General features: G+C 39.2%; 1 protein-coding gene across 8 annotated transcripts in view; it reads left to right on the top strand.

Moving 5' to 3' along the window:
* Positions 1-12,057, top strand: part of prdm16 (PR domain containing 16) — a 179,953-nt gene that overhangs the window by 57,455 nt on the left and 110,441 nt on the right. For all 8 annotated transcript variants that reach the window (XM_068325163.1, XM_068325225.1, XM_068325198.1 and 5 more), the window contains exon 2: positions 7,580-8,046. In XM_068325163.1, coding sequence (XP_068181264.1) covers positions 7,580-8,046 — 467 coding nt within the window. The remainder of the gene's footprint in view (positions 1-7,579; positions 8,047-12,057) is intronic.

The following is a 12,057-nucleotide window of genomic DNA, read 5'->3' as shown; positions in this document are numbered from 1 at the left end:
ACATCCACACACACACACACACACACACACACACACACACACACACACACACACACACACACACACACATACACACACACACACAAACACAGACACACACACACACACACACACACGCGCGCGCACAAGCATACACTCTATTGGACAATAGAATGCCTTAAGGCTGTTCAACACAAATAACACATCAATACATCAGCCGTGTTGTATTGGAGCTACACACAAATATAAAAGTGCACACTCATCTGTAAAAACACACAAAAGCTCCATTCTGTTCCTTATTGAGTTGCAGTGACTGAATTCATTCCTGTTGTCTTTTGTTTTATGTGGAAATGTTGAGCTGTTTACAAGTGATGTGATTATAGTTTCTTTCTTTCACGACTACAAGTGAGGGACTGCTCCCCCTAGTAAGGTTTATAGATAGATAGTCATACCAGTCCAAGATAGTGAGGTAAGAACTCTCTTTAGACACACACACTCACACACATGAAATACCATGCCTGAACTTTGTCAAAGTACATGTGGTACAGTAAGATTTTAAACCCATGAAATAAACAAATAATCAGAATGAATTTTCTTTATAATAGTTAATATATAGAATTAATTTGCTTTACATTCTTTTTCTCAATTCATTCTGCGGCACATTTTTTTGAGTACAATGGAAGCTTCGTGACTCACAATAGTATTTATTAAACATACCATTCTTGAGTAATTAGCAGCGGCATGTGCACACAAAAAAACACAGTGGATATGAATGTGGATACATAAAGGTACATGCTTCTCTTTATCATCAATGGATTTTATAACTTTACATTTTCTTTATTCTTTCCTCATTTTTCTTTCTTTCTATTTTTCTTTCACCATTCTCCTTAAGTGCTCACCTCTCGCTGCTGTTTCACATGCTGCATGTACTGTATGTCGTTTCAAATATACAGCACCTCCATGGAAAAATACACCGTTGAACAGTTTCTCACCTCTCATTCTCACTCACTTCACCTTTGATTTGCACTCGTTTGATTTTTTTTTTACAGCTCCGTCTCTCCACCACCCTTCTTGTTTTAAAGCAGATGGCGTTCAGGCTCTTTTGTGTGGAGACAGAATCATTAAAGGCTTGCTTACTACAGACAAACAGGTACCAACATCATTATGTGGCCCAATAAGGCAGCTAAGTGGGACCATATTGACACAATATAGCAGCACAAAGAGCAAATTAAGATTGGATTTGACACAACCCTCACACACACATGTACTTGTACATTCAGAGCTCCCACATCAGAATGTTTAGTCATTTATTGCCCAACCAGCTACCTATTTTTCATATCTGTCATGGTCCACACATTCTCCCTACGTTTGCATTGCCCCCCCTTACACCAGGCAATCTTTTCTCCCCCGGTACAGAATTTTACATACTTTTGCCTTTTCCCAGGATACTGCCTTTTCATCAGTGGCTGGCTTTCCTTTTGAACAAAACCAGAGCAATTGATGGCCAGTCAAAGATACAGTCTGTATGTGTGTTTGGTTTGCCTGTGTGTTTTATGATGGTCATCACTGGCACACACATCCTATATCCAGCTATTTCATTGTTATCATAGGCACAGCAATACTTAGCTTTGGTTATTCTCAATCAAATCCCTAAATACTTTAAGCTATTGGCATCTGTTCTAGCCTCTGGTCTACAGCATTTTTATACTATTGTATTTACATCTCTGTTTGCAAGTAAAATGCATCTTTAAAAATAATTTCAATTGAAGAGTCGTTATTTTACTCAATGAAGGTGTAGCCATTTTTCTGAAAGAAATTAAAGGTATCATTAATTCTGTATTTATAGCTTTCCTCCCAGAATTCCTGTGTTCAGTGTTCTTTCTGTCTACTCACACTTTATGAATGCAGCTCAGTCTATATACCACAAAGCACATGTGTTTATGTGTGTCCAGGCAGACGGCAGAAAATGACTCCAGATCGCTATCTTTCTGCATTTAAGTCTAAAGTGCTCTGATTAAATACGACCACAGAACAATTTTCCTGTTGTAAGACCTTTCAATTTAACCACTGATTTTCAGCTGTGTCAAGTTATTTTGCTATGGTAACACTGATGACACTGTTATCAGGTTTTCAGATATTTAAGTACTTTTACATTTTTAATCACGACAGCGTATTCACATTGCCTTTCAAAAATTGTTAGCAAAATTATTTGTTTTTCTTTTGATAGAATAGAAAATTTGAAATGTCCCTTTTAGAATTCATAAATGTCATATCTCTATCATATCTTGCAATTTCACCGAGACATATTATAATCATGAGATATCATCGTTACCTTCAAACAATATATGATCTTCTTGCACATGCTCAGAGAACAGTAACAGTTCTTGCAGTTGCAAACAGATGTGTTTGTGTGATAGTCCTGCATCTGGGTTCATATGCACCCTAAAATCTTTGTTATTACAAACTATTCTACAAAGCAAAAGGTTCCATTTACCGCATGCATTTACAATTTATCACATAAATGAGATGCCTTCATGTGGCCTGGGCCCAGCTCTCAGGCAGGGCAGCACAGTTTTCCACTGAAATAACAGCCGCTGAACAAGCAGCCCATTGTAGCCACAGCCACAGCCTGGACCCCCAAGGTGCAAATTAATGATTGACCCCTGATGTAATCAGGATAAATTGCTCCCCGTAAAAGAGAAAGAAATGGCAGGAGGAACACAGAGAGAAAGAACAACATGAGGAGCTCAGGAGAGGAAAGCACTGTCTGGTCGGGGTGTTTTTTAAAAAGTCATTGGGGAGATGAACCTAACATCTCTTTTGGGGTCTTTGGACACCCAGAGCAAACATACACCACTTTTAAAAGCAGTACAGTCATCGCTTTTTTAAAGTCGTCCTCCTTGTCATCTCCGTGGCCTTTCTCATTATTTTCCTGCTCACTTTTCTCATCTGCAACTATTTCTCTGTTATTGAGTGCTTGCCTCCAACGGTGAGTAATGTAAAAAATTCTGTTTTCTCTCCGGGTAAAATTCATACAAATTAACTCAGTGTTCGCATTTTGGGAGGCATCCTTGAGTCTTTGATGCACATTTTTTGACAGACACGCACGATCATCAGAAAACATATGTCCCTGGGAGGCAAGCTTTGAATGCACTTCCATTCAACAAAAATATTCACAATTTATCCATTTCTCCACTTAAATTTTGAACCCGCAGTCGTTAGCGCTGTCGCCACACAGCAGCTCTGTGCAGAGTTTGCATGTTTTCCCTGTGTCTGTATGGGTTCTCTCCGGGTTCTCCGACTTCTTCCTACCTCCGAAAACATGCATCAGGTTAGTTGGCCGGTGTGTAAGTGTGTGTGTGCGTGTTTGTTCGTGTCTCTGTGTGGCTCCTCGGTACACTGGCGTCACACCCAGGGTTTCCATCGCCTCACGCCCTCGCTCAGCTGGGATAGGCTACAGCTCCCCGCCACAGCGGATGTAGCGGTTGTGACAATGAATGAATGAATAAAATCGACCAAACGGCAAAAACAGACGTCTGCTCATTTTACACGCTGCACTGAGAGAGCGACGAGTTAGTCTCACATTATCACCATGCCTCCGAAAAAGAGGCAAAAGTTGGAGAAAACCCAAGTGAAAATGACTGCTTTCCCAAATAAAAAATTAATTTAAAAAAAAAAGAGACAGATGTTGCTGTGGGCAGTACGGAAGAAGATGTAGAAGAAGCTAAGCGAAAACCAGCAAAAAATCTGAACATTTGTACCCCAATAAACGCAATTTTTTCCATGGTGAGGGGAGGCTAAATGTCAGCACCCAAGACAAAATGCAGCTTACAAAAAATGTGTGTGGAGAAGGCTCTGTGAGCCTGGTGCAGTGTCCGCTGGAGAATGTAAGAATTAAAGGCAAAGAAACTATTGAGTGAAAAGCAAAAGGGGAAAAAAAAACTGCATTACATCTTTCTTAATTTTTTAAACTATTCTTTTGTAAGAATGACTACAAGGCTTTAACATTTTGATAAAAATATGTAACTTAACTTTTTTCTTTTTACTTAAATAGTTATGACATCATTATCGATAAAAAGCGTTAAAGTTAACAGTTTTTGTTTAATTTTAATATTGTACTATTAGCAAAACTCAATCCTTGCATACGCTACTATCGTACATTCTGTCATTACTTTTGGAATGCATAAATGTCATGTTGGGATGCACAAATATTTGTTGAAGCGCATCCCAGGGATGCACAACTTTCTTGAGGTAAAATGAACTCTGTGAACTACATTACAACTGAGAGTTTAACTTCTTTATTATCACACTGCTTCTGCTATTTCTTCCTTGCTTTACCACTTAATGTCTCACAAAAGATGTTTTAGTTATTTTTGTTCCTTTTTCTCATTGTTACTTCATCATTTGATATAGTGATCTGTGCACTTTTTGTGCACCGAGGCTCTTAAAGCTAAATGCTATTTAATAGATTTTCCAAGGCTGTCTTTCTGCTCGTCAAAATTGCTCTCAATGGGTCAAGTGCCAGTGGGAGTGGGGGAGAGAAGAGGGAAAGTGGGTGAAAAAAAGAAGTGTTTAACAGCCTGAAAACACTTTTCATTGTGCAGAAGGAGCAGCAGATAGGGCTTGGTAATAAAACTTTAATTCATAAGTGGAAGCTACTGCTGGCTCACATGTTCCAGTGCTTAATTGCACGGCTGGTCTAAGCCCCAATGAAACAGTGATCATTAAAAAATGGGATATTTTCCAGTCTAAATCACTGGATGACGCAGCATCAGTCATAAAAGGCTGGGTTTTACTTCTGCAGCTTTATATGATAAGTTTCCCGGATCTGCTTGGACGGGCTGCAGGTTTGCGAGGTGCTGAAAAGCCTTGTCACATTCTTTCAGAGTTTCACATTTCACATTCAAAATTTACATGTCACTTAATTTAACATCTTTCATGTTCCACATCTGTCACTGGGCAGAAACCCAACTATCGAAGAACAAAAACATTCTACACTATACAATAAATGTGCTCTTGGTCAATTTCCGAGAATTTTTCTTACTTTGCTTCCTTGATTAGGTCATTTAATCTTTCTACAGTTAGCAAGTTGTTTTTCCTTCTCACTGTTTAAGGTTGACTGAGAAAAATAGTACGCTCTTTAAACAGAAATAAAGTTTTTGTGTTGCTTAGGATTGTATGGAGTATTTTAATATCATTTGTTTCTATTAAACTGATTAGTGATGCACATCTCATTGTAGCAAGCTCTATTAGAGTTCAGCTCACAACCTGTCAGTGAAACTTTACAAACGCTGTTTTGAATTGCGTTGTGCAGCACTATGTTGCGTTGCGTTACGTCACGTTGAGCTGCATTGCGTCGCCTTGACACGACACACCTCACCTCACCTTATCTTACCTTGCATGGTGTTGTGTCACGTTGCATTGTATTGTTTATGTCATGTTTCCATTCTATCTAGTCTGCTGGCAGGTTTAGCAGCAGACTAGATGGAGGTTGACAGAGGACCAGCACTTTAAAAGTAACTTTAGGCCTTGTTGGTACGCCAATTTCTAGCCCCTTTGTTGAGATACTGAAACTGTTGTGGTGCTTTGACCAGAGACACCATAATCCTTCTCCATACAACAGGGGTGTCAAACTCATTTTCACCGAGAGTCACATCGGCATAACAGCTGTCCTCAAGGGGCCAGATGTAAGTAATAAATGTAACTACAGTATTTTCTGCACTATAAGACACACTGGATTCTAAGGTCCACCTTTAATGAATGGCCTATTTTTTTTTTTAAAAATACACACGGCGCACTTGATTATAAAGTGCACAGGATTTTAAGGCGCACTGGATTATAAAACCCATCGGAGAACTCATCTTGAATGAATGGTCTATTTTAAAACTTTTTTCATATATAAGGCACATTGGATTATGAAATTGAGGAAATTAAAGGCTTTTAGGTGTGCTTTATAGTGCGTAAAATACTGTAATTGTAACTCAATGTAATGTAACATAAATGTAACTACTCTTCAGTGTTAAATAGCTGAATTTGTTACTTTTTCAAGTTACAAACATTACAGTTGCACAGAAAAATATGTTTGTTTCTCTGTTATGACATACGTCCTTTAAACTTGTCAGGTTATGAAACCCACAGAACTCCATCAATTAAAAGATCAAACAAACCAAGTGAATGAAGACAAATATTATCAAACACAAGTTAGGACATTAACTGTGTTCACAATATTTTTGTCAGAGTCAAAATGGGCTTAATTACTGCGTTGTGGAAAATTTAGATTTTGGTCAAAGAATACTTTTGACCTCTTTATTTTTAGACACTCTAAGCTTTTATGCTCTCGTGGGACACATAAAATGATGTGGCAGGCCACATTTGCCCCCCAGGCCTTGAGTTTGACACATGTGCCAGGAAAAGGCACTGAGCCTTAGTTTCGTAGAAGAAAATCTTGAAGTTGTCAAACATGTCAGCAAGCTGGTGTTATATCTCTTCTTTTTTTTACCTTTCATATACTTTGATCCAATGTACAAGGTAATGGTCTTGTACAGCTGCTAGTGTCCTGTGCTAAGGAGGTTTGGCTTATATTATTCAATTAAAAGTTGAAACAATTGCTTGTGCATAAAAATAGAAAAGTATTGTTGTGGTAGGCTTGTAGTACATGAACCCATACATGATTGATGATGTGACCAAGATGCATTTTCACATTTACAAACCATCCCTCTCTAAAAAATACTCAATTGCACACTTGGACAAATAGATTGAAACTTGAATCCACAAGCCGAGACTTGTGTGCTCATCATCATTTTCAGTCATTGTGTAATCATGTCATCATTCTGTGTGACAATAAAATAAGTTGCAAGTCTAACCCAGTCAGTGATGGACGTGACTATTATTTGTAAGATGAGTCCTGGCAGGAAACAGTAAATGTGAAGGAATCAAGAATTTTTTCCCTTAAAGAACTTGGCCAACCTAAAGCTTCTTCTCTTCATGTGTTTTGCACTTCTCACATAAATAATAAATATGTGAGCTCAGCATCTTGTCGCTGACGCTCATCAAATGGATGGGTATTCTTTTCTGAGGACCCCAATTTCTCACATTGCAGTGTGGTTTTCTAATGTTTTTGAGGTTTTGAGATTGAATTATAGTGCTTTTTGAATTTCAGGGTCAAGAAGTCATTGAATGTGTAGCATCCGCAGAGAATAGTGTTATGATTTAGGCGGCAGTCAGACGCCATAAACTGTATAAAAGAAAAACCAGCCTGTCATTTATTTGACAGGAACCAGTCCATTGAGAAGACCTGGCTGAACAATACTAAAGTGTCCATGAGCAAACTTTAACTTGACTCAGTTCAAGATGCTGCATTAAGAATTTATTGTTTGCCTCTCAGTTGCCACAAAGATGAAACACCCAGCTTACTTTTTAAAATTGGGTCTTTGACCAGTACGAACTGTTATTTAGTTTTTTAGCATCTGATTAGCATTTAAACAAAAAACTCAAACTTCCTGGGTCATCTTTGTTGGACCATCTATTTTTTTCTTGACATGCTGATGTTTGTGTTGTTCAATCTTCAAATCTTCTCTTTTAATGTTTTTTTGTCACACAGATGACAGTGAGCCAATGGACAGCATGTACGACACAGAAGCCGACCTCCCAGATTTAGCTGCCGGTGGTGGAGGTGGTCCTGATAGCCCTGAAGATGATGCTGAAGATGGTATCATCAACATGTCCCCTCTTCCTTCACCAACTCCCTCCCATCCAAACAACAATCATCATCACCTACTGCACCCCCACATCTATGCCACACACCACCACCATCTTCATAACAACAGTAACAGCAGCAGTAATGACCAGGACTTCAGTACCCCAAAGGAGGGCTCGCCCTACGAGGCACCCGTCTACATTCCAGATGACATTCCCATTCCCAGTGACCTGGAGCTGCGGGAGTCTTCTGTGCCCGGTGCCGGCTTGGGCGTCTGGGCCAAAACACACATTGGTGCCGGGGAGAGGTTTGGTCTACACAGCACACTTCATCATGGGGCAATAGACAAAGACAGCTCCTTTGGATGGGAGGTAAGAACCAGTCTGCATTATGTATTCTCTTCATTTTCTATTTTTTCCCCTCCATCTTCTCACCAAATCCTTTTAGACTACATAAATATCTGATGGTCTGAACACAATCATAAAGTAACTTATGAAATGGCAGAGTGAACGAGCCAATAAGGCAGCTATGTAATGTAAGGGAATGAAGAAACCACATTTCATTCACATTTTTCTGCCCATCACTCTTAATTCACAAGCAATCTCATCATCAGCAAAGATGCCCATTCCATTTCCATACCCTGCATGATTGGACTTCGTCTTTGATCTTGCACATACACACGGTTATACACAGAAAGAACACACACACAATTCCTGCAGCACAGCAATGTTGAATGGAAAAATCTGGCTGATTAGCAGAGGTATCAGCTTTTCTAGGCGACAGTCCGAATGAGCACACTCATTTGGTCACGCCACCCGATATGGAAATGAAAGAAGCATGGCCCAATGTAGTGACAGCATATTGACCTATTAATTTTCATTTCAACATGACATTAGAGGATATTGAAGTTGCTTCAGTAAGCTCATTAGGTCAAAAAGAAAAAGAAATTCCCAATTTCTGTCTCTCTCCCCATCCCTTTCTCTCCTTCTCCAATACCTAATCAGGAATGAATTAAGCTGGCCTGCTTTTCATTTCAGTGACTTCTTGACTCTTCCTTTTTAAGGGGCCAGTAATTCACAGTCTACCACTGACTTTATATGTACTATGTTATGAAGTGGACATTAATTAATTAAATGCCACGTTGGAAAAGACATGATGTCTTGGAGCATAACACCGATAGCTAATATCACAGTTTGAAGTTCATAGAGAAATGAACAGCCTGTGCAATGACATTAATTAATTATAGTTTCTGCAAGCCATCCATTTTGAAGATCATAGAGTGTTGTTAAGGAAATATGCAGTACTGAATTTCAGTATTTTCATCCAAATAAATTGTTGATCTTGTACGGATGTAGTTGTGGAGTTATATTGAGTTTGAATGTACTGAGAGTACTGTAGTTTATAATTTTATACATTTACAATGAATATTATCAGTGAAATTGTTATAGCATATGGGGTTTTTTTTTCAATTTTACTCTGCGAAGGAAGTTGTTGATGTAATATAATATGCACAACTCTCTTCTTGACAGGGTTTAGAGGTGATCTCTATAGTTTCTCTGGATAGAGTTGGTCTGATGAACTCCTAAATCGGCATTTCTTTTTTGACGTGTTTTTTCCTCAGCAGTTGTAGGAGCAAGCGAGCTCACACAGTCAATTTGTGGCAATGTACCAGACTGAGCATTTTCCCTTATGAAGTTATATTATGGCTAGCCATTTGGGGTCCAAAGGGCACCTCTCCAAAAGCTACAGTGTCCTCACAGCCCTCATGTTTTCTCTCAGTTTTCCTCCTTTTATCTTTCGTCTGTCCAGGCACCCAATTAATACATATTTAGTAGCTCTGCTCTTGTAAGTAAAAAAGTCCACTGACATATAAATGACATTTGTGAAGATGAAGTTTAAAAAATGGTTATGCGATGATGTGTGGTACTATATGTGGTTACCAGAACATCCTTGATGTCTTGTTGGGATTTTGGAGATTTTGTTTGTGAGTGGTGTAATTTTTGTGAGCGTATCATCAAGCATAAGGCTCTTAGCATGAGGTCAGTTCTATTTGCTTCAAATAAATTAAGTCAGTTTTGTTTTCTTCAGTATTTGTATCCCAACCATTCAAAATGGAAGTATTGGTCAATCAACTCATCATCGCCGTCCTCTTTATAGTAGGTGGTTGTTGGAGGGTTCACTCCAACTTGGACTGTGTTATTTTTAGGGATACCCTTGCTGGTTTGGGGCTGGAAGACTTTGGGGTCTCTCCTCTCTCAGACTCTTATCACAGATAGTCATAACAGTCAACCTGGTGATAGTCATCAACAGACTCCCGTAGGATTCCCAAACACCCCCTTCCTCCCTCTCTTTACAATCTATCCTTCTCCTCATCTACTGCCTCTGGTCTTAGACAAATAGACAGGCACTGAGTGAAAAAAGATGTTAAAAGAAACAAGACAGAGACAAGCATTAATGGGAATGGATAGAAGATTTTTAAAAAAACAACAATACATGCTTTTTACTGTGTTGGATACTCTGGAGGAGTCGAATATTCTTCATAGAATTTTTATGCATGTGGTCCGTGAGTCCTCTGCCAAAATATGGGGATATGTTATGAGAGATAATAAATGAAATCATATGAGATCCCTGTGGTGTAAAAGTGATAATATCTAACCAAGGACATAGACATTGTGGCTCAACCCATTACGGTAGTAAGACAGTATTGGATTAAGTGCAGAATTTAGTTGTCAGTGATTAGCTTAATTGTGATTCCTTATAAATTGCAGCATACCGTCTTCAGCAAAAGCCAGTCTGGAAGAGAACTCTTTTTTGCTCTTGATTGTCACGTCATTTCAGTTGATTTAAATACCTTAACATGTTTATAGACTTCACATGTATTCACATGTAGCCTTTTAATTATTATAAGCAAAACTGCAGTTAGAAGTTCTCATCTGCAAAATGTCTACAGTAGAACCTTCAAAACAGCTGAACAACACTGATGTTTTTGCGATTTATTTCTTCTTGGTCTTAACTATGAATGTCTATAATGTATTGTCTTGGCTTATCCAGTTCTGTGGTACACTTAAATAGCTAAACAAAGCTTTAAGAACCACAATGTAGACACTGACATGGTTTCTGAGTATCTGAGTGGAAGGCAAGATTAGAGGACAGAAACAGAGGGAGTAATAGAAAGAGACCAAAAGAGCAGGAGTGAGAAAGAACAAGGAGGAGGGCAGACAGGAAGCCTGCTATTGTCTGTCCTGGGGCACCGGGGATTGGAAGAGGTGTTAACTCAGACTCATTTCAGCGAGACGGACAGCTCAATCTGAGAGCTGCTTCGCTTCAGGCCATGGCCATTCTCTTCTGTCTCATGCTCCCTCTCTGGGCCTGCACAGAGTCATCCATTTAAAAACCATTATGCTCCCCCTTTAGCACAACATGATAGAGCGCCAAGGCACCAGGTTTACCATACGTGTGTCTCTCTCTCTGCTTGTGTGTGCGTGTGGCGCTGCCAACCCCTTAGGATAGGAAGGCCCGAGCAAGCAGAGTGAAGCAAGGCCCTTAGAGAGCCCACTGGAGGGATATGCTGTCACAGTGACTGCTGCTATTATCTGGCAAGTAGATTGACCTGACTTGCCTATTGATAGAGTCATGTCACTATACAATGGTTGGAGGTATTGTGCTCCTCACTGACTGGCATAGAATAGACTCACTAATCTAACTTCCTTTGGCGTTTTGATGGCTAGAGAGAGCCCAACACAAGGGAGGAAGAGGACATGTTCCTTGGAGCAACTGGGATCTATGAGTGACATTAAGTTCTTCCAACAGTAACAACTTTGACTGGAATTGTGAGAGGAAAAACAAATATAATCAGTTAAATCTATAATCGGGTCATTTGTGCAGCAAACAAAAACGATATGACCAAGCCCTTTCAAAGTGATATTAATGGTGTTTACTCTCACTTCTTACCTTGTGACCACTGGGTGTGTCCTTGCACCTCTGAATCAATGCTTTCGAAACTTCTCTATCACGTTAAGTTTGTCTTTTCTCACTATCTTTTGTTCTTCAGCTTGAGTGTTTGCGATCTTAACAACTTCTTGTTTGAAGGTCAGTGCACATCAGGTGTGGCAATCTCACAAAGTATGAGAAGATGGAGTCAATTGATTGTCAGTATTGGATGATTCATTGCATGCTTAATTTAATTCTACCATATATTATCTTGGACCTCCATTGTCTGTGTATAAAACATAAATTCTATGAAAGCAAACACCTTAAGGGTATATTATGAGGCAAATGCAGGGACATAAGGAGGACGTACAATGCATTTTGATTTTAGGGATGTCCAGTGATCCAGACCCTTTGAAAAAGGTCAACACAAATGCTTTCACACACAATAGAAT

Source organism: Antennarius striatus, chromosome 2 (assembly GCF_040054535.1).
Source record: "Antennarius striatus isolate MH-2024 chromosome 2, ASM4005453v1, whole genome shotgun sequence".
Classification (NCBI taxonomy): domain Eukaryota; kingdom Metazoa; phylum Chordata; class Actinopteri; order Lophiiformes; family Antennariidae; genus Antennarius; species Antennarius striatus.
Note: the sequence above shows the minus strand (reverse complement) of the source record. Positions and strands in the feature narration are given on the sequence as shown.